A 24,267-nucleotide genomic window follows, 5' to 3' on the forward strand; every position below is an offset into this window, starting at 1 on the left:
CGATGGAACAGTCGCGTCCCAAAAGCAACGAACGAGAACTGGACCGAACACTAGCGCGCCTGCACGAGTGGGCAACGATGGCTGCCATACAATTTACTCCTTGGCTCAAGGTTAGAAATTCAGAAAGTGTATCTTTTTCTTTGCATGGAAATCAGAAGTGTGTTTTTCCTTCAACAACTTGTCTAACTGTAGACCAAGATCAGTAGCTCCTATATATACCGTCGTCCAGCGGTTGGAATGAATTACCTGATTCGCAGCCACCTTTTGTTTTTGTTTGTGGAGAGCTGGTGTCTACACATGCAAGTTCTACTCAACAATGCAGTATACACATACGAATAGATATCACCCCCGCATTGTCCATGTATGTTCCCAAATCGTTTACAGATATGTCTCTAGCGGCATGAACGTATTTGGAAGTGCAAACAAAAGTTAAAAAAGAAAGCCAAAAAATGAAAACAAAGAAAGTGAAAAAAAAATAGAAAAAAAAGACTGCCAACTGTGTTTGCCTGCTTTGCTCTGATTTCTCAACTCTGAATACTTGCATTTCACTTCCTCTGCTTTTGCTCTGTTTTCTGAGCTCTGAATATTTCGCTGGCTTCAGGTCTGTTTCAGACGTCAGGCCGGACAGACAATCTTCCTCCTTCCGACCACGTGATGGATGGACGGAGATGCTGCTTGCCTCCTCACGTTCATGGCGGCTGCTATCCATCCTCTCTGTCTTTTAACAAGGAGACTACACACTAGACTGTATGATATTTACATACAGCGCCAAATCAACAGTTCCAATAACCCTAGCTAACCATAGTCCACAGAACAAAGACTTACAGATCAATCAGCGACGACTCCACTCGAGCTCTGGGACAATATGGTGCCAACGACGAAGCTGTTCACTCGCCGCTTCTCCGGCATCTCTTTCTCTCTTGATTCCTCTGCACCAGAGTCCAGAGGAGATGCCTGCGTCTCAGCGGCGTGGATCCAACGGACACGGAAACTCGGTTGCCGCTCTCTTCTATTTTCAAGTATATCATTTCATATTTCATCAGCCAAACACAAATTAAGCTTTTAATTTTGATTTACTTCATAATGTCCCATTAACAATGCACTCATGACAGTATATCGATACCAAAGCACTGATGACATGGTGTACATCAGCTTAAATTTTAATTTACTTATGTTCCTGCAATTACATTTAAGCTGGGTGGTTTGTAATAAAATTCTTGTTTGTGTCAGTGTGTGTGATTGATGAACCATGTAAACTGAGCTTGATTTGTGTGTTTGATGGAACACGAAATGTTATACTATCATCAGTGCTTAGTTCAATATATGGTTATTTGCAACTGTACAGAAGAGTTTGGGTGGATAATCTTGTAGGGCTACCATCAGAGTAGTACTGATATATTCTTCTTCATGATGCCGGCTTCTAATCAATTCAGCATATCCATAACTTGAATTTACTCTAGTAGGTTTCATTCAGACAATGAACTGTAAGTTAAGTCTTTCCCATCGGCAACCGTATGTGCCAACCTGCTGATCCTCGAGGAGCGAATGTCGTGCAACAGGCGGCTGCCGTACGACACATGATTCCCGTATGTGTTCGTTTTTTATCTCCATGCGGCGAGCCTCCTGGTTTTCTGGCCGGGTTCCCTTGTCCGGCGTGAGAAGGAGCAGTGGCTGGTGCTTTGTGGCGATCGAGATCGGGTCATTGGCGCGCGGCCATGGAGGGGTGAGGATTAATTTCAGGAGATCTCATGGTAAGTTATACAACAATGTTCATCATTGTAGATGCATCTGCTTTTAAATGTTATCAAAAATAAAAGGGGGACTTTTTAATCGCTTTGTCGAACATTGTTTGCATTGGTTACTACAACTCTGCTGCAGGGCTATCTATGCTTACAACCCATCAACATCTTCTACCTTGGCCAGTCCTCTGTTCCAAACTTCCACTAGATCATCTCCCAACGGCTAGCTTTTGAGAATTCCATACGCGTCCGGGCATGGAAGAGCTAACCCAGCAGCGCAACAGCGTCTCCATATAGCTTTGTGGACAGGCTGTTATTTACGAAGATTTCGTATGTGTCTGGACATGGAAGAGCTCAGCATCAGAAAAAATAACATTAAATGGAAATGAAACTCAAAGAAACCATTGGGCCAGAGAAGGAAGAAATATATATACTCCACTCCACTTCCATAGAAGTAGTGCTTCATTTATTTCCAAAGAGTAACCATGTATTCATTATCTGAAGCTGCATACTCTGGTTCTGTCAAGAAACGAGTAATTACTCGTGAAACTAACCTCGTAAAAGCCTTTCAGAGCGAGACTAAGAAATGATCATGAAGTTAATTTTCCAGATGACGTTAGAAGTCTTTTTCTGCTGAGACTACTGCACATACAAAAAAAAAAATACTTGGCTGAGATGTTCTCTCCGAGACATCAAAAAGGAGCCAAGGATTTGTGTGGCAGAGAGAGCCTAGAAAGGAAACCAGGTGCTTGTCTTCTTGGCATTATTCCTTGGGGAACGATTTGTTTACAAATAAGCCCTTGACTGTTCAGAAATAGTCAACCCTGAACCACTAGGTATGCTGAACTAAGATGTTATATACTCGAACAAGGTACTTAAGACAAATAAAGTACAAACACTACAAATAAAGGATACAATCAACCGTAAGAACATAAAATGGTCACCACATTTGGTTAATGAGTAGATGTTTGGTCCCTCCTCCTCTTTCCGGGCTTGGGACCGGCTATGCAACATGAAGTGTAACATCATATTAGCATAGGCAGAGTTACACCACCCCCACCCCCTTCCAACTGAAAAACACATATATACAGACACCTGACCCCCAAACCCAAGAAACAAACTCAAATACACACACAACATAAACGGTACGAAAAGGTGAAGACCCTTTTTTTGGAGTTTTTTTTCTGCGAGTAAACGCTACTCGATTCCACAAAGCAACTAAACTTTTTTTTTTTAATTTTCATTTCTACTTTGTTACAAAAGAGAACAAAACCAACAAGCGAAGTTTTTTTGTGATTTTTTTTCTTTGCTGCAGAAGGCGATAAACTAAACAAACACTCTTTTTTGCTATTTTGTTTTACCTTTGTTACAAAAGACATTTTTTATTGTTTTCCCAATAAAGCAAACAAACCGAAATTTCTCTTGTTGTCCTTTTCTTTTCTCCGTGTAATTTATTAACACCGATGCCAGCCTACATATATGAAATAACTGTCAGTGAACGTATACGTGTATGGTTTGGAAAATTGCGGCGTGTACACATATAGTACATATCAGTGGCGGAGCTAGCATTTGACACCAGGGTGGTCCGCCTCAATTTTTTTTGATAAGCAATATGATATGTGCGTGTTCTAACTAATTATCAATATCATAAAGCAATATGGTCTTATGAACACACTAAAATTCTCAACTAAATCTTAATTTTGCATAAAGAAGCCTACATAGTGAATACTACCTAGACCATAGTACATACCTTGACAAGTTCAAAAAGACTGTTTCTGGCCTACGCTTTTGCATTGCCATGAAGCTATCAATTATATCATCTTCATTCACCTGGGAGAAAGCGCCCCTCTCAAAGTATGTCACTAGCCAATCATCCAAAAGACTATCACCCATCTTATTTTCTCAACTTGCTCTTGACCAAACTCATGGCAGAAAATGCTCTTCCGTTTGCTCTACAGTCACATTCGACATAGACCTTGTTGGTTCATGAGTTTGCTCTTTGGCCACATCCGACATATTCCCTGCCTTCTTCTTCTTCCCTATCTTAATAGCTTCTCTCTGGAAAAGAGAAACAATGTCTCCGGCCCTCTTCATTCTTCAATAATTCTGTAACAAAAATTACTTTCTATCAATACACAATACACAAGTAAATTGAGGGATTATGTGCAAAATGAAAGTAATTGAGGAAAAATTCAAGCCTTTGTGGCTTCATTCAAGCAAGCTATAATTTCATATCATATCCGAATATAGACCGATTTAACCAAAGTACTTGTGCAAAATTATGTATGTATTCATCAGTTCATGTACATGAATTGGTGCAAAAAAAGCAAACCCTAAGTCTGAAATTGAGGCATTTGGGTACCTTAAATCGGTCAGGAGTTTGCCGACATGGTGGGGCTTTGAAGGGGGGCGGCCGGGCCGACGGGGCGCCAAAAAGGGGAGGCGGGACGCCAGGACCGCAGTCCGCAGGGGCACGGCTGGACCGGGCGGCCAGGCGGGAAGCCGGGAAGAGGGGAGGCGGGAGCCTCCTGGACGGTTGAACTCCGGGCTCCAGCCGGCGACCGGCGAAGCCGCGACGGCTGGCGGGCTGGGTGTTGGGGTCGGGCAGAGCCGCAGAGGAGTCGCTGTGCGAGGGGGGCGACCGGGAGAGACGAGGGTTCTGCTTGGACAGGCCGTGATGCGTTCGTCCCTGGAAGTTACTGGGCTGTTTTCTTTTTCTCTCTGGCCCAAGTATAGATATAGGTATATAAAGCACATTCAAAATCTCAGGGTGGGCCACCCTGTACATCCGCCACTGGTACATTTATTTAGAAACATTAAAACTGAGCAATTTTTCTGCCGTCTCAGGACATCAGCACCCGTAGCCGTCGGATCATCAATCTTGAGCATTTTCAGTCGTCAGATTTACTGTAAATCGCTCCTCATCTGGCCTCGTTCGCTATTAGGGATTGCTAATTGTCATGGGCCGCTGCTCTGGTCGCTTTTTTCGGCGTCTCGGATTAAATTGGGCCTAATGGGCCTGCAGCACCATCCCCTTCGTGAAGCCACCGTTTTGTTCCCAAGACCAAACGCCTCTCACACCCTTCGCCTGGCGGCTGGCGGCTGTTCCCATGGCTGGTCGACCTAGGCCGCGAACGGTCCCGGAGCGAGGGCCATGGCGTTCCGGGCGGCTGGACGCGACGTCGCCTTCCCGGCACCGCCTCCCACCACGACCTCGAGCAGTGGTGCGTCTCCCTCGTTCTCGTTTTCTATCGGCAACCCCCAGCTTGCCAGATGGCGGCACCGGCCATCTCTGTCGCTTCGCCTCCTCGACGGCATGTTCTCCGTCTACCTGGAATGCTCAGATCCGTCCTTCAAGGTGGAACGTCGGCGCCGCTGCCATCCAGCCCGACCCTATGTTTCTGACACTAGCCTTGTGGATCTGGCACCTCTCGCAGGTGCACAACCAGCACAAACGTGCTACAACGAGCAGCAGGGATTTGGTTTGGGTGATTATATACACGTCATGACACCCTCTCCTCTACACGTTGATGTCAAATTCCCTCCTCCAAGGTAACACCTTCATACAACTTTGCAAACTTTGTTTCTCTCTGTCTTCCACTCACCCCCGAACAATATTTCATTCAATCTGTGAATTTTCTCTTGTACTGGTAGAGCCAATTGCAGGTCAAAGCGTTCTGCTATGAGGTAAAGGAATTTTTGTGGAGGAAACTACTGTTCAGGTATTGGTAGATCTTCCTAACACTTTTCCTTTTGCAATCGTATCATTTAATTAATATAGTTAATTGGTTGTTGCAAAATATAATGATGGCTTACTCTTTTCAGTTTTAGTAACATCATGCCATCATCCTCATAGTTTTGTTATGCACTTGTATTTAGTTATGTTCTTTTTAGTTTTGTTGTGTTGAAACAACCAATTTGAAAAACCAGGAAGAGTATCTTAGTGATCACGTTTCAGTGCTGCATACAAGAAGTTGCCCGCTCTGAGTTTTATTTTATGAAGCAGAGTTGAATCTTTGCTCCAAGTGGAAGATAATGTTACTGTCTGTCAGTATTGGTTTGCTGTTGCAAGATTATTACACTAATCAGTTATAAGCAAGGATTTTTGTGTCAGCCAAGCATTTTACAATGTACGTGTATCCCATTTGAAATCCCTTCAACCCCAATCAAATTCCTATTGATATCACTTCTATGGTGATTCCATTGTTTATACTATTGAAGTTTTGATTCCTTCCTGTTTCTTTCATGGGATAATATTTTATGATTAATTAGACATCAAGAAAAGATTTTTCAAATATATTTTGGGTAGAATTCTTATATGTCTTTGTTCCTTCGAATTAGGCATGAAATAAGTTCAAGTTCCATTGTTGTTTATTCATCAATATCAATGTGTTGGTAGACCTCATCTCCCACCATGCATATGTGTTGCTTCAGGAATCATGGCAAAAGAGGTTACAATGTATTTTTGCTAGATTCTTAATGAATTCACTTTGTTTACATGTGGATGAACTAATAGGCAATCCCTTGACTATATTTTGACTTAACTACTTTTAGAGTAGGAGGGTCGTCTATCTGACAGATCATAAATCTGTTACTGTAAATATTGTAATGTTCTAATCTGAATGCAGTCAGTTGTTTAATATTATTATTCTAAATCTCAAGGTAACCGATTACTTTGTGTAATCGCAATACCTAATTTAACAACTTCTTCCATGTTATAAATCAAATGACTCCAATATGTACCACCTATTGAGTTTTAGATGGATGCTAAGATAGGAATGGAGCATCAACTTTTGGTTCCAGCGTAAGTACATGATTCTGAAGTCCCTCGGCTGGAAACATTTTGTACTTACCATTTTCTCTTTTCCTAGATTTCACCCCTCTTGTACTTAGCTAATTATGTGCCTGAAAGCAAAAGAATTGTTATTTTTGCTGGAGTTAGCAAATTATCATGTACAATATAATAGAGTATATGAGTATCTTGAATTTTGTTACAGTATATGTCAGCATCCAAAATTATTTTTCACATTATGTAGATTATCTATCTCTAAATCATGTGGTCCCTTTTCAATCATGAGTAGCAGTAATACTACATGAAGATTATAAATTGGGTATGAATTTTTTGCTCTAATTCATGAATACATGTGGTATTACTAGAGTACACTCACTATCTAATATTTGGAGTGAACCTGATTGAACTTATAAGCTGGCCTCGCGAACACAAAGATCTGTTCCATTTGATTTTCCCATTCGTCATAAATACAAATGTTGCTTATTACTGTTCCAAGGTATGCCAAATTATTTACCAGAAAGCAATGTTTGCTACAGATTCCTGTAATGTCTATTTGTTTAGAACGTCTCCTCTCAGTATATAATTCCTAGAGATAAAAAGTTCTTAATATGTCTGGCCGAGTTTAAATTTAGGACATTGTATTTGGTTGTCAGACAAGGTTTCACTGCCGTGTTAGTGATAGGTCAAACCTGTGATGGCTCCGTGTCTGGTGAAAGAACAGAAGAAGTGTGCCAATCAGGCTAGACTGTTAGTACTCAATTTTTTTTAACAAATATTGTAGAAAGTTTGGTTGTTTCAAGTTGAACGGATATTATGTTGTCAAAGAGGATTCAAGTTACGTTTTTTCTGTATGTAGGTTTTCATGCGATAAAATTTGACCGACTCTTTGCTGAAATTTATTTCAGTACTACCGCATAACCAAGTAATGATATCTAGGTTGAGAGCTTCAAGAAGGACGTACTGGATCCATGCTAGGTGTACTGACATTTACGCATCTCCACATTTATTCCAGTTATCACTTTTGTTCTCATACTATTTGTTTTTCATCTAGCACATGATGCTGCTCGCTATATCAGTTATGCTGTCTCCATGGGAGTTTTACATTTTTGTGACCAGATGCATAAGGCTCCCCTATTTCTTCTTTGTTTCCAAACATGGTAGCCCTTTGGTAGAGGCTTGTGAAGATGCCATTTATGTACCATCACTAGTGCAGAACCGGGCAATAGCACCGGTTCGTAAGGCCCTTTAGTGCCGGTTCTTAAACCGGCACTAAAGTGTGGGCACTAAAGGCCCCCCCCCTTTAGTACCGGTTCAGCATGAACCGGTGCTAAAGGGAAACCACGTGGCACGAGCCAGCTCCGGGGGCCGGGAGCCCTTTAGTACCGGTTGGTAACACCAACCGGTACTAAATGGTTGTGGGTTTTTGTTTTATTTTATATTTTTTAATTAAATTTGTGTTATCAATTTAATTTAGGATTGTTTTACGTTATAATGAGTTGTAGTCGTCATCATCATCATCATCATCGCATATTAATAAATAAATAAACTCTAGCTAGCTAAAAATCATCATAGTCGTCTAATTACCACTATTTAATCATCATAGTCATTCCCGCTAGCTATCTAATCATCATCAACGCTGGCTAGCTTAAAGAGGAAACATTCACTTTGTAACAGAAGCAAAGATATCATCAAGTTCAACATAATCATCACCAACATCGAAGTTAAGGACACGGACATGAGACAAGTACTAATTAAGAGCATGAAGTAGTAGCTACTGATCCTGCTGCTCCCTCTCAGGTAGAATAGCATAGAACATGTATAGCTCTCCTGATTCATCATACTGGAGCATGCAGATGAATCTGTCTCCTAATCTTGGGTTGCGCTTTTCCTTGCTGCCCCCTAGTACTTCTCTGCGATCGTTAACAATTTTGCTCCAATCTTTCACTATTAAGCATTCTTCGCTTTCAGAAATCCTGAATGCACTCATGTGCAATGTAGGAAATCTTGGTCGTAAGCTAACCATTGACATGCGACCTTTTGTCTCGATCCACTGAGGCACAACTGTCATCGGAAGTCCCTGTTGAAGAACATCGTATAGTAATTAATATACTAAGTAATGAAAGTTTAGCTTCAAAAATATTATACGCAAAAGATGCACTAATTAAGGACAAATATTTAAAGTCTTACCATCTTTCGATTATAGATGTGACCGTAGTTCAATACGATCACCATTGGTCGCATGTTTTGAGTACTAACATTTCTAAGTTCAGGAAAAAAATTTGTCTTGACAGTATTAAGATCCTCAAGCCATGAAACATAATGACTTATCTCCTTGCAGTTTAATTGAGCCCCGGGGCAGTAGTAGGTCCTGTCTACCAAGCGCCGGACATGTTTACTTGAACCGAAATAAACTGACAATACAAATTAGTTGTCAACTATTTTTAAATAAACTGTATCAAAGACATAAACATATGCATGCATGGTTGAGAAAAACTCACCAAATGGTAGAACTGGAGGCGTTTGCACATCGACCCAGATGTTTATATTACCTTCAATATCATCTTCCGGACGAATATCAAAGGTGATAACCATATCAGGCTCAAATGCATAAGCCTTGCATAGTGCTTGCCAAGTTTTGCATTCAAAATGGGTGTATGTGTCTCCATTATATAATTTGACGTTGAAAGTATACCCATGCTCCGTCTTCAAGTAAAATCTCTTTACCTCCATATCATCTATAGCACTAAAACCTATCTTATTCAAGACAAAAATTCTTGCATGGCAGGGGATGCGCTAGTAGAATAGTGAAATTTTAAAATTATAAGTTGAAGCAAATGAAGCATAAGTTTTGCATTCAAATAATAATTGACAAAGTGACTTACTGTATCAACTTCGAATGTCTCATCCAGCTTGATGCTGAAGCGCCTACCATCAACAAGGAAATTTTTGTCGCACAGGCCGCGCTGGTCTTCACAGTGTTCGCACATAATGAAATCTTTTTCGTCGTCAGATGACATTTCCTATGTTCATATAGGTAAAACATTAAACACCTATATCTAGCCAAATATATATTCATCTAACATTTGACATTAATATATCTAACTATATTCATCTCTAACAATTGACATTATTATATATTTAACTTCTCTATCTAATTCATCTAACATTCAACATTAATCTAACATTTATATAAACTCAAAATATATAAAAAATTAAATAAACAGAAAAACTCATTAATAAATAATATTTTAATTAGATCATCAAATCTCAGATACCTAAATTTTCTTACTAAAAATAAACTAGTTGTATTAATTATTGAACTAGTTCAAATCTCATATACTTAAATAAACTAGTTCGACAATTTTCTAACTAAAAATAAACTAGTTATATTAATTATTCAACTATAGTTCTAATCTTTAGTTCGACAATTTTTCTATCTAGCTAGCTAATTCATCTAACATTCGACATTAATCTAACATTCGATCATCTAATTAACTTTTCTAAAAAACAGAAAATAAGTAAAAAAAATGTGTGTGTGTGTATGCGTGTGTGTATGTGTGTGTATATATACGTATATTATGTGTGTACGTATGTGTGTGTATGCGTGTGTGGTATGTGTGTGTGTGCGGCCCCGTACGCCGCCGCCCCGTACGTACGAGCGGGGGCGGCGGCGTACGGGCCGGCCGGCCGGGTGCGCGCGACGAGACGACGGACGGCGCGCGGCGCGACGGGTACGCGAGGAGAGCGAGATACGTACGTATACGGGACGGCGGCGCGCGGCGTTCGGGGCGGCGGCGGGGATGACGACGACGACGACGGGCGACGGGCGGCGACGACGGGAGCGGCGCGCGAGAGGTTGGAGACGCGAAGAAGTGGGGAAATGTAACTGAAATTTTCGTAAGTGCTATATATATAGGAGAGGCCTTTAGTACCGGTTGGAGCCACCAATCGGTACTAAAGGCCAACTTTGGCCAGGCCAAGAGGCGGGAAGAGCAGGCCTTTAGTACCGGTTGGAGCCACCAACCGGTACTAAAGGCCTTGCGCTGCCACCCCGTAGTTCGCAAAGTTTAGTCCCACCTCGCCGGGCGAAGGGCAGCCGCACTGCTTTATAAGCCCAGCCGCGGCTGCCTCTTTGAACTCCTCTATATAGCAGGCTTGTGGGCCTAATTTCTGCGCGCTGCCCTGTGAGTTTGCTGGGCCTTTAGGGCCTATAATTGCACGCCTGTGGCGTAGCAGGCCCACAGGGCAGCGCCCCAATTTTTTTTATATTTTTTTCTTTTCTGTTTCTTCTATTTTTTTCTTCGTAGTTTTTTGTATAGTTTTTTCTTTTCTGTTATATTTATTTGTGAGTAGTTTTTCATCTAGTTTGCCAAAATTCAACATTTTCAGAGTTCATTTTGTAGTGATTTTCAATTTCACGGTAATTTTGTGAACGATTGAAAAATAGCAAATATAAGAAGTTTCTTTTCTGCTTTATTTTTTCTTCTATTTATTTCTGAGTAGTTTTTTCTTTTCTGCTATATTTATTTTCTGCTATTTATTTCTGAGTAGTTTTTTTATATAATTTTTTTCTTTTCTGCAATTTTTTCTTTTCTGCAAAACTTGATGGTCAAAGTTTGGAGTTATAACCAAAGTTTAAAAAAAAGAAATGCCGACGTGTAGTGTAATAAGTCCGGAGTTGTAATAAGTTATTAAAAATAAAAAAGAGGTGCAATGCTTCGTTAATTTGCTTCAAGCCTTTCGGAATAGTGTAAACTGCACTGCGCGTAGCTCCGTGCAATCTACCATATTCCTGAAGGCTTGAAGCTAAGCAACATGAGCATTGAGCCTCTTCTTCATCGTCTCTGCACTCAGGGCTTATAAACCGCTCCTAGTCCCTCTCTCTTGGCGAGGTGGGACTAAAAAACAGCTTAAGAAACTGTAGTACTGGTCACTCTTTAGTACCGGTTGGAGCCACCAACCGGAATAACAGATGAGTTCTCGTCCGAAACCCTGATACTCTGAAAGAGTTTGTCCAGTTTGTACATGAAGTGCGTCCAGTTTTTGCCGTGACCCTCTCTACTCTTTCGCGCATACTATGCGGGTGATATGATGATACCATGCCAAGTTTCAACATTTTCAGGATTCATTTTGTAGTGATTTTCAATTTCACGGTCATTTAGCTCTCTAAAACAATTAGGTAAATGACCGAAAAACAATAAATGATGTCAGAACATGTTGGAAATTGATGACGTCGCTTTGAATGCTGCATACTGAACACAAAAGAAGTCCGGAGTTCAAATAAGTTTAAAAAACATTGAAGTGGCCGTGTAACAGATGAGTTCTCGTCCGAAACCCTGATACTCCGAAAGAGTATGTCCAGTTTGTACACGAAGTGCGTCCAGTTTTTGCCATGACCCTCTCTACTCTTTCGCGCATGCTATGCGGGTGATATGATGATACCATGCCAAGTTTCAACATTTTCAGGATTCATTTTGTAGTGATTTTCAATTTCACGGTCATTTAGCTCTCTAAAACAATTAGGTAAATGATCGAAAAACAACAAATGATGTCAGAACATGTTGGAAATTGATGACGTCGCTTTGAATGCTGCATACTGAACACAAAAGAAGTCCGGAGTTCAAATAAGTTTAAAAAACATTGAAGTGGCCGTGTAACATATGAGTTCTCGTCCGAAACCCTGATACTCTGAAAGAGTTTGTCCAGTTTGTACACGAAGTGCGTCCAATTTTTGCCGTGACCCTCTCTACTCTTTCACGCATGCTATGCGGGTGATATGATGATACCATGCCAAGTTTCAACATTTTCAGGATTCATTTTGTAGTGATTTTCAATTTCACGGTCATTTACTAAACAATTAGGTAAATGACTGAAAAACAACAAATGATGTCAGAACATGTTGGAAATTGATGACGTCGCTTTGAATGCTGCATACTGAACACAAAAGAAGTCCGGAGTTCAAATAAGTTATTAAAAATAAAAAAGAGGTGCAATGCTGGTTAATTTGCTTTAAGCCATTCGGAATAGTGTAGACTGCATTGCACATAGCTCAGTGCAATCTATGCTATTCCGCAAGGCTTGAAGCTAATCAACATGTAGGTGAGCATTGCAACTCTTCGTCATTGTCTGTGCACTCACGGCTTATAAACCGCTCATACTGCCTCTCTCTTGGCGAGGTGGGACTAAAAATCAGCTTACAAAGATACTCTAGTACCGGTTCATGGCATGAACCGGTACTAAAGGTCTTCGTGGGGGCCCCAGACTGACCATAGCCTGACACAGCCTCATTAGTACCGGTTCGTGGCATGAACCGGTACTAAAGGTTACCCACGAACCAGTACTAATGATGCCCGCCCGCCTAGCCGTTGGAACCGGCACTAATGGTCACATTAGTGCCGGCTCAAATTCAAACCGGCACTAATGTGCTTCACATTTGACCCTTTTTCTACTAGTGCATGTATACAATCTCTGCTTATTATTGTCTTGGTAGTGCTGAGTAGGCGTATTTACTATCTTAGTTGTTGTGTATATTGTTATACCAAGCCAATTTGTATGTGTGAATCTTGCCAGATCTATTGTGGCCTATTTGTATACAATCAAGCACACTTTGAAACTCTCGTCACAATTCACGTTCTATTGTGGCCTATTTATTAGATGAGATAGGAGAGCTTAGTACTTTACATCTTTCGGTGTTCGACATGTAAGTAGATCAGCTAATCTTCCTGCGCATCTTTGTGCAAAGCGTGCTTGTGCACTGGATGTAACAGATAGCTGGATAGATGATACTCCAAGCTTCCTGGTGACCAGCCTATTGGCCGACTCATCCATGAATGCTCTTCGATGAATAAAGCTCTCCAATTAGTATGCAAAAAAAAGAATCTTGCCAGATCTCCTCAAATTACTAACTGATGTATGGTTATATTTATGCATTTAATATGTTTCATGTGGTCATATATTTAGCAAAATTCCTATCATTTCATTGTACAAATAGATGGCGTGCCATCAATGATCTAGTATATAGTAAAATACGCAGGGAGTGTACCTTGACGTAGGCGGAGATCCATGCACTACTAGCTAGCCTAGCTCAGTCAGAATTGATCGGCATCTGCAGAAAAGGAAATATTGCAAATTAATTGGCATGCGACAAATATAAACATGTGTTGCTCAACACAAATGGATAGATATTTACCGCAAAGAACTCAAGTATGCGAGGGTCGGGAAGGATGTTAATCGCATGCCTTGCCACTTCCACTGCCTTGTGGAGGTCCGCACGAGGGAGAGCAGGATCATGCACTATATAGGCTTTAACTTTCTGGAGCAAAGGGAGGTTCACCAAGCTAGCAAAGTCAAAGTCAAAATTGGAGCCCTGCACAAAGTTGATGCGGAACTCGAGGTGTTCAAGGCTTGGCATATCTCCCTTCACAAACCGACCAGGCGTTCCATGCGTCGTGAAAACCCTTAGCTTGGGGAAAGCACCTGGAGCTCCCATGGCATCATGGTGGAGACCAATTGGAGTGTTCAGCTTAAGAGTCACCAGCTCTGGAAATATTCCAAAGATCTGAAGATCTGGAGCGTCCACGTGTACCTCTAAATTAGAGAGGCTTGGAAGAAGCAGTGGGTTAATCCTAGCTAGCAGCCCTGGTTGTCTGTACGCCATGTGCAGAACACGGAGTTGTGAACAGAGGGCGTAGCCTTCCCAGGAGCAGGTGACATCATCATACCCACCTGACTCAATGCAAGCAATGTCTATGACTTGGATTTTCTGCAGTTTCACAAGTGACTCCGCCCAAGCTTTTGCCATGGCCGCACTAGGCAGACATAAACTTCCACCAATACGGAGTTTCCGCAGCTCTGCAAGTTTGCCAATCTCATTCACAAAGTTCGAGCAGCCTTCAACACTATTCACGCATAACACTTCTGGCACTCTTGTGTTCGTGGCTTCAAGCCACAGACACTTCAGTTGACTTAGCTGACCAACACTCTGTGGCAGTTCTTGTAGTCTAACCTCAAGGAAGTCTAGTGTATGTAAGAACTTTAGGTCCCCTATTTCCTTTGGTAGCTCATGGATTTTCATGTACGCTAGTGCAAGATACCTCAAGTGGACTAACTTTCCAAGATGTTCCAGACGATTTGTGGTGTCTATATAAGAATAATTGCCACCTGCTAGAGATAGGACAAGCAAAAATTGAAAGCATGAAAGCGATGGGTGACATTCATCGAAGCACATGGAATTAAATGTCCTTACTTGTGGCATGTGTGTGTCAACCAGACGGTTTTTATTTCCAATGGCCAGCCTACGAACCTTGTGGTGTACTGGATATGTTTTTTGCTTGTGACTATCCACTACAGTGAGAAAGTTTTCTTCCTTAGCCAATAGATGTATCTTCAACCGGTTTGGATGGCGGTCATGTAATAGGATAGACAATTAGTTTACCTATCTATTTTTAGCCAGCCGGTTGTGGCGTCTTTTCCTGGCTAGTTTGTGTATCTAGCCTTTTAGGCTCTGTGTGAGCTGCCTTTTCTTTTTTTTCAGTTGGAGACTTTAGAACCTTGTTGGCACATTTTGTTTTTCTTGGTTAATAAGATGGCCGTATGCATCACTCTGATGCAGAGGCCGGGGAGCCCCCCCTTTTCGAAAAAAAAAGACTCCTATGTACTCCCTCTGTAAAGTAACATAAGACGTTTTAGATCAGTTACTTTACAAAGGGAGTACTCTTTAAGTACATTCATTCGCGAAACATTCAACCTTCAATACAGACAACAAAGGCAGACCGATAATTCAACGTCAACCTTTCACTGACTATGACATTCATCTAGAGTGACGCTGACGGACTCATTGTGGTCTTGAAGACGAGGTTATTAAGAGCACAAGGTTAGAGCACATGATGGAATGGCCTCGGCCCAAAAGCGACGCAGGAGAACTGCACACTGATTTGCCACCACAAGCAGGACCAAACCGTGTCGACATTCCAAGTCTTGTTCAAATAGTCTGTTGAACATCCAAATCATGGAAAAAGTTAGAATGTAAAGGATACGAATTTGTACATAGGTTCACTCAAAGACTTGTATCTATTTTTGAAGCATATTCATTTGTGAAAGTTCAGGCTAGCTGCTGCAATTTGCATGAACACTGTCTAAAGGCCACTTTGGTTCAAAGGTATTTCACAGAACTTTTAGAGGGTTATTGTCCTATAGGAATTGCTTGTTTTATACAGTAGTATTGGAAATCACCAGGGATTTTTCTATGGTCTACTTTGCAGGTAATTTTAAAGGAAAAGTTTCGATTGGTCTAAATTTCTCTGTTCTATGGCAACCATGACATGCACCTAATAATTTAGAAATTTCTGACATTTTTTTAGGCGCAATCAAATAACCAAATAGTTCAGCTGTGAGTAAATACCCTCTCCAAACTACTACCTGAATACCGTCGTATAGAGCACTGCTTGTTGTGCAACAAGATATAAAGGAAAAGCTAACCCCCTGCTGCCACCTTGCTTGTCGTATAACTTAACTGTGGGTTGTGTTTTTTTTTTTTTTTTTTTTTTTTTTTTGCGGGTTAAATGAGGTTTGTGTTACAAGAAGGAGTTGGAAAGGTAGAGCAGAGTGTATGTTGTGCAGCACGGCTGAAACCGAGGATCGCTTGAGATTTGTGTGCTCACTGTTTCTGAATATTTGTGCTGCGCGGTTAAGTGTGCACTCTGGATACTCAGGTTGCTCCTGTTTCTATTCTTTTGATTGAGCAACTAAGGGATTGAACGGGTTGTGTGTTATCATGATTCTTTTGAGTGATGGTCTATATATGTAGCTGAGATGTGAAGCTTACCTGCCGGAGATCCACTGATGATGATCAACTAACCTTGGAATGCGGAAGGCAGTGGACAAAGATGGACACTCAGAACTGATGCATATAAAAACCGACTGCAATTGTGCTTCCTCTGCTTTCTGAACTCTGAATACTTGCCTGTCGCTTCCTCTGCTTTTGCTCTGTTTTCTCAACTTTGAATATTTCCCTGTAGCTTCAGGTCCGTTTCATGCGTCAGATCGACTTGGGGCCTGACAGACAATATTACTCTCGACCACAGGATCGACGAAAATGGTGCCTCGTCACGTTAATGGCTGCTATCTATCTTCTCTTTATTTTTACATGGAGAATACACACTAGACTGTGTGATAGTACTCGATGTACGGCGCTGAATCCACGGCATCAGGAACCCTTGCTAGCTAGGTAGTACAGAACAAACTTACAGATCAAGCCATGACAACTTCACTCCAGCTGTGCAACAGGATGGCGCCGGGGCTACGGGCAACCTGCGCTCGCTGCCACACCGGCATCTCTCTCTCTCTGTGTGTGTGTGTGTGTGTGTGTGTTGTTTGTCGCCAACAATTGCTATCGTTGTTGTCGAAGATATCCTGCTTTATTATTCCTTAAAATAAATAAACCTTGGATGTTGCCAAGGAAACTTTGAAACTCAATTTTCCTATGTGGGTTTTGCTTGTGGAGTACAGTATCTTAACTAAGGTTAGCGTTAGCAAAAGGGGTTGGAAAGGTAGAGCTGAGTGTATGTTGTGTAGAGGTCCTATGCTCTGTTTCTAAAGCGTGGTTAAGTGCACACTGATGGTCTATGTATGTACGTAGTTGAGTTATGAAGCTTACCTGCCGGAGACCCCTTGATGTTTTCTCAACTCTGTTTTACCTGTAGTGAGCCTCCTCTACTACTTTGCTTTGCTCTGTTTTCTCAACTCTGAATATTTGCAAGTCCCTTCTTTTGCTTATGAGATCTGAATATTTGGTTGTAGCTTCAGAGCCGTTTCAGGTGTCAGGTTGACTCCACTCAGGGCCAGACAGACAATCTTCCTCCTTCCGACCACGGGACAGACTCACAGACGGATGGAGATGCTGCCGGCCTCCTCACGCTAATGGCGGCTTCTATCTATCCTCTCTTTCCTTTTAACAACGAGGGGGGCACACCTCTAGATCTTGCCGCCTTCAACCTTGAACGTCCACTCTTTGGTTTCACGGTACGCACCCTTGCCTGTATATTTTTACCGGTCATTTTTCTTACAAAATTGCTCTCCCCTGTCTAAGTAACAGAGATTTTTTTCCTTGATGTTGCTGTAGGATTCAAAAGCATTGATATATCGCCACTTGACAGTTGACACTGGCTCAAGCTGATTATGGTACTTATCGATGGGATGGAGTCACTGATAACATGACATGAAAAGTTAATATAAGGCAAAACTATCCGAATCAATTAGCAAGTATGGGGGACTCATGGCTGTCTGTGCAGTTGTCACTCTGAATATGTCGGTTACAGAATTTTTTTAGTGTTGGAGGGCCACGCATACCTAACACTGGTTCCGTTGCAACTGCGCCTGCTCTTGCTCCTGCTCATACTACTAACAAGTATCGACTCCAAGATTTGAAAATGCTAATCATCTGCGATGCCATCGCACTTGCTTCATCTGCACTTTCTGCATTCTGCTGCACATTTGCAGGGTTTTCCTCAATGGACATTGGGATGCGCCGTGCTTACCTTCTGTTAGGGGGGGGGGGGGGGGGGGGGGTTTCCCTTTACATTGCCTCGCTATAATACCCACTATAATACCACTCTCTCTAATGTTCATGCCTCACGCATGAACTTTATTGCGCAGACGGATACTCTTGACCATCATACCATCCAAAAGATGTATCATTAATATGCTTGAAAAATCATATGTTTCCCACGAACAAATTACTGACATTCCGGAAAGAACTTCCGTAGTACAGGCGCCTCAGGGTGGTGGTCAACCATTGATGATTGATAGGCCCCGTTGATGACAATCACTTATTCGCACTGCGGCATGTTTTGTTGTAGCAGTTGTCGCCATTATTTGAGTTTAGGCTATGTTGTGGTGATGTATTAATATTCTGAAGGGATTTGTTGTAATCAGTTAACCTTGAACCATATATTGAAGCTGCAAAATAGATAATTGCACTGCTTGGCTGATCCTTAAAGTTGTGTTCGTGCGAATATAAGTACTTCATGTGCATCCATGAACCAAAGGATATCGATATAATCAAAGAAGTGGGAGAAAGGGAGATAGTGAAGCAGAGAGCCTGATGATGCTCATTACCGTAGAAGATCATGAAACTAAGCCAGTAATGAGATAACTATAACTACCCCGCAAAAAAATATGAGATAACTATAACTGACGAGGTAGCAATTCTTTCCCAGTATAGATTCACTTCCCAAGACTTGTACGTGTTTTTCAAGTATATTCATTCAAGTTCAAGAAGTGTTCAACATTCGATGCGGAGAACAAAGGCAGGCAGACAATTCGACGCCGTTGTTCAACTTTCAGTACGGTTGACTAAACCATCCACTAGAGTGACTAGGATGATGTCAATGGCGGTGCTGAAGACAACGTTACCGTCTGCACATGCTGAGAGCACATCAATGGAATAGTCTTGATCCAAAAGCGGTAGATCAGAACTATATGCGCCCATAGGTGGGCGCTGGTAGTTGCTATATAATTTTCTCCTTGGCACAAGGTTGGAATTCAGACGATTGTTTTCCTACAACTTCTCTAGTGTACACCAAGATCAGCAGCGGCTCCTATCAACAATTACACTTTACTATGCCGTCGTTCTGTGTAGAAATGAGTCCCGATTGCCATCATCCTGCAAAACATACAACAACATAAGTCTTAGACAGGCCTTTCCACTTTCACGAGCTATGCATAGAATCCATCAGCAGTTTCTACCTGGGTCTATATGCTCTAGCAGACTATCCCAACGGCATTTAAAGATTATCGACTCCCCATCATTGCATAAAGAAAATCAACCTGCTCGATCACACGTATCTCTGATGCTTGCAGGAGATCGCACTTCCAGGCATTAAATCCTTTAAAAGGAATCAGTAAATAAAATGTGAACAAGGGTTTAGAACTTTCTGCGGCAGAGAAGCCTACAAAGGAAACCAAGAGTTCTCTTCTTCCTTGGGAAATGATTTTGTACAAAACTAAGCCCCTGAATGTTGTGGAGTAGTCAAATTTGAACCACTGTATGTGATGAACTTACGATGTTATATACTTGACCGACATAATGAAGAATACAAATAACAAACACTACAAATAAAGGATAAAGTCATCTGTCAGAACATTAACACATCATTTCGTAACAAATAGTTGTTTGGTCCCTCCTCCTTTATCCGGGCTTGGGACCGGCTATGCAACATCAAGTGCCATAGGCGGAGTTACACCCCCCCTCCCCCCTCCCCCACACCCCAAGCAAGAAATATGTACACATCCGACCCCCAAAACCAAAACCCCAAAACAAACACAAGTCCAAAGACATTTTTTCTAGTTTTTTTCCCTGACTAAAAGCGAGGCAACACACTACTTGCTGCCATAAGGCATACAAACACTTTTTTTTGTGATTTTCTTTTTTGTTTGCTACAAAATACAACATAATTAAGGATCAAACAACCCAGTACCAAATCTGGAACCTGTTTTTTTTGTATTTAGGCTATCGAGTTCCTTTTTTTGTAACTAGTGTTGAATTAGGCAAATGAATACTAAAATCCTTCAAGCACACAGATAAACTACCTATGGATGAATACGTAGGTAGGTAATCTTCCAGTTGGTAACACTGCTCCGGAAGTCTCTCGCTAACTTTTTTTTCTTTCTCCACTGGGATTTGCTAACACTGCCAACCTACATATAGAAAAGATAACTGTCACAGAAAGTATGTACATGGTCACATAAAATGAGTGGAAACAACTGTATAAATATATAGATAATATCTCGTGTGTATACATATTTGATGGGGAAGACAGAGATGTAGCGTGCATGTATACATAGTGCTAGCTGTTAATATTTTTTGATAAAAGGAGAAGGAAGACACATGTAGTTTGCAGGATGTATTGAAAAATAGGCAGGAGCATACGTACCAATGCAGGTGGAGCTGGTTAGCTATCTTATTTAGCTCAATCAGATTGGGCATCTAGAATTGAATAGATATACTACATATTAATTAGCATGCGATAGATATAAACCAGTGTTGCCTGTGGAGTTAAACTTACCCCCAAGATATCTTGCCTCAACTATGGACGTGAGCTCCATGTGTCGATTGGTATACTCTGGAGCAAAGGAAGGTTCCTCAAGCTACCAAAGTCAAAATAATCAACCTTGCTGTCACTGGAGACACGCACTTCAATGTGGAAATCCAGAGATTCAATGCTGGGCATACTTGAAAACCTTTCCTTTGGAATATGATCAGATGTTGCACTCTTGTAAACCCTCAATTTGGGCAATGCACCTTCAGCTCCCATGATCTCACATTGGTGACCCCTTGGCATGTTCAAATGGAGAGTAACAAGCTCTGGAAACCTTCCAAAGATCTCGGTCTCCACCAACATGGATAAATGGGAGGGGTCTAGAAGCGCCAAGTCAATAGGTCCACCCCAACCAGGTTTTTCGTAGTTATACCATAGGTACAAAAGACAGAATTGCTGAGGAGGGATGTAGCCTTCCCAACAACAAGTGGAATCATCATATCCCATGGACATAACCAAAATCATGTCTATGGTTTGGATTTTCTTCAGTTTTACCAGAGACTCCTTCCAAGCTTTCATCGAGCTCGCACCGAACAACCATAATGTTCCAGCAGTGCGGAGCTTCCTCAGCTCTGTAAGCTTGCCAAGTTCATTCATAAAATTTGAAGACTCATGGACCTGGCTCACCCATAGCTCTTGTAGAGATGTTAGGCTCCCAATCCAGTCTGGCATTATTATGTGCTTACCATAAGCGCGTAGGCACTTGAGTTGTCTTAGTAGGCCAACACTCCGTGGTAGTTCTCGTAATCTATCACAACCCAAATCCAATGTCTGTAAGAACTTAAGGTCCCCTATTCCCTTTGGGAGCTCAAGGATGCCCACCATCTTCCCTAGTCCAAGATACCTCAGATGTACTAACTTTCCAAGATTTTCAAGGCAAATATTGTTGTTCTGAGAGAAAGCACCACCTTCTAGAGCTAGGACACGCAAAACTTGAAAGCATGAAAGTGATGGCAACATAACATCATTGTTGAAGTCATTTAATGACCTTACTTGTGGCATAGGTATGTTAGCCAGGCGGATTTTGTCTCCAATGGCTAACCAACGAACACTTCTATGTACTAAATTGATGTGCTGCTCATTACTATCCAATATAGTGACAAAATTTTCTTCCTTTGCTAGCAGACATATCATGTCATGCACCATGTCATGGACACGACAACCACTTATCATGCCCTTATTTGTAGGAAAATCACATGGTTGTATCATACTTTTATCTATCAGCTCATCAAAGTATCTCTCACCAATAGCATATAATCCTACCCCCGGTTCCTGGTCATGAACAAAACCCTCGGCAATCCACTTCCATATCAAACTATCTTTCTCAATAATACGATATTCTGGATATATGCTTAGATATAATAAACATGTTCGCAGATGACAAGGTAGATCATAGTAGCTCAATAAAAGTATTGTTCTCGTGTTATCTTCGTATTTGAAACCAATTGAGCGATATACCTTGGACAAATATTCCATTGGTTTGCCAACAAGTAGGCTAGCTATTGTGGTTATAGTCAACGGTACACCACCACATTTATGTAAAAATTGATGGTATGTGTTTATCAAGGGATCATAATGGCATTTCTTCTTACCACCAAATAATCTTGTATTAAATAAATCCTTGGATAAATCATGAGAAAGAGGCTCGAGCTTATATACTTCACCGATGATTCTGGCAACTTCAAGGATACGAGTAGTTGCGATTATCCTACTAGCACAGTTATTATGCATCAACGTGCACCTGATTATATCCCATATTTCCGTATCCCATATATCGTCAATAACGATGAAGTACCTATCGACATTCATAACACAACACCCATAATAAATTAGTGAAATGATTTGTCAAGGCATTGAGTATTTACAGAAAAAAAACATCATAAATGCATGCATGTCATGGCAGACATGCCTCCATGTGTATGGTTTCATTTCAACAACCATGTCTCTAGCTAGAATTCACTTCGAAGTTTCAATTTGCGCAATGGATTAAATGTTTTAATTCAAATTCATTGTAACAAGTTCTAACGTGTGTGTGTGTGTGTGTGTGTGTGTGTGTGTGTGTGTGTGTTTGTATTCTCAACACATTTGAATGTGTTGAGAACATTGGACCGTAATTCAAGACCCATATGATTGCAAAGAAGGATAGAATACATTATTGTAATATTATTTAAAAAAATGCATAATAACAAGCATAAACATTTTCTCAAATTCATGAGACTCGGCAAGACTCATTTAAAGCTGTGTCTTTAGGTTGATTTCTTCTAATGTACGCTACTCTTCATCTGCGGTGGTTGATGTTTTGTTGTGTTGGTCCTATGGGGCCGTAGCACGACGACTTCCCTACTATTTACTACGACAAGTTTTTGCCGCCTCCGGCTAGGGAGGGGAGATGACAGTGACGCGCCTTCGGCTTGCTTCAGTGCTTGTAATTGCCGCTAGGTCGTCTACAGATCTGGATGTATTTTTTATTTTCTAGTGTTCGTTGTACTACCATGATTGAAGATGAATAGATCGAAAGTTTTCCTGCACACAAAAATATGCACTTCTCGTATTCTTCAAGAGGTGAACATGACCGTTTCCAAGGAAAAAGGGGGCTTTCATAGCTCGGTTAAGAGTCATCAAATTCTTATGAATATTCCATTGGCGAGAGATGCCGGTGCACAGGTACGACCAACAAGCATTGGCAAACCCCAAAGAGCATTATGCTCTCTTTGACTTTGCAAGCCACACATTTTAAAATCATTGGAAGGTAGTGGGTGACATGTACGTGCTCTAAATGAGAAACGACCAAGTCTATTTAATTTTAGTACCACTGCGACCCTAACACTAGTATATGCAACCTAATCTTAATTAGTCAATACGAGACCCAGTCAATTTCAGAATGAAAGTGGTTTTCTTAGTATGCAGTTAGCCCCATAGGTTGTTGAGGGGCCACTCTGTAAACCGCATCGACATCCCAAGACTTGTCTGAATAGAGTTGTTTTTATTGCACATCTAAATCACAGCCCCTCTGTCAGATCTGAATTTGTAGGTAAGTCTTTCACCAATTCCCTAAACCGCGTCGGCACCCCAAGACTTTTCCAAATAGTGTTATTTCTATTTCACATCTATAAATCATAGCACCTATGCTGGGTCTGAATTTAGATGTAACTTGACATATTCTAATATGCCCATTTTATCCTTTTCAGAATTCAGAGTGCAAGGACACCCTATCCGGGCGACGAAGCTTCCTTCATCTCATGCCGGGTTCCAATTGGCTGCCGGGTCGAGGTGGGTGCTGTCATAGATTATCCATTTGGAAGATGAGGTTTGAAACATACACATTTTACCCGCAAAATAAATAAATAAGGAAATATACACATTTTGATTGAACTTTCGTTGTGTTTGTGTAGAAGAACACACAACGTACGTACTCATGTGCGCGAAAACAAAGAAAACGTGCATAAGAACGCGGGAAGGAAGAAATGGCTAGCGGAAATGATGGGCCGTCGGCCCAGTTGAGTCGAGCTACACAGCACACCACACGCTCGGCTTCTCTGTCCCTCTCTCTCGAAGAAAGGTAAAAAAAAAAGAGACAAAGACCCATGCCGTCGCCCTCGACCACCCCGATCCCCAATCTGGACGCCGCCGGCGACGAACC

The 24,267-nt window shown here is 41.4% G+C and overlaps 1 protein-coding gene and 1 long non-coding RNA gene across 3 annotated transcripts; both read right to left on the reverse strand.

Moving 5' to 3' along the window:
- Window positions 1-1,737: 1,737 nt before the first annotated feature.
- LOC125522423 lies at window positions 1,738-4,433 on the reverse strand. Of its 2 annotated transcripts, none has more exons than XR_007289753.1 (3): window positions 4,102-4,433; window positions 3,490-3,845; window positions 1,738-2,077 (listed from the first exon to the last, which is right to left on the reverse strand). It is a non-coding gene; the product is annotated as an uncharacterized LOC125522423 (long non-coding RNA). The 2 variants fall into 2 exon arrangements; XR_007289752.1 differs by having other exon boundaries at window positions 1,738-3,210.
- A 16,182-nt stretch (window positions 4,434-20,615) lies between these two features.
- Window positions 20,616-22,436, reverse strand: LOC125518503 (disease resistance protein RGA5-like). The gene has a single exon (XM_048683328.1). It carries the CDS (start codon window positions 22,434-22,436, stop codon window positions 20,616-20,618), a length of 1,821 nt encoding a protein of 606 aa, XP_048539285.1.
- Between the last annotated feature and the right edge of the window lie 1,831 nt (window positions 22,437-24,267).

The sequence above is a fragment of the Triticum urartu genome, chromosome 7 (genome assembly GCF_003073215.2).
Source record: "Triticum urartu cultivar G1812 chromosome 7, Tu2.1, whole genome shotgun sequence".
Lineage (NCBI taxonomy): Eukaryota > Viridiplantae > Streptophyta > Magnoliopsida > Poales > Poaceae > Triticum > Triticum urartu.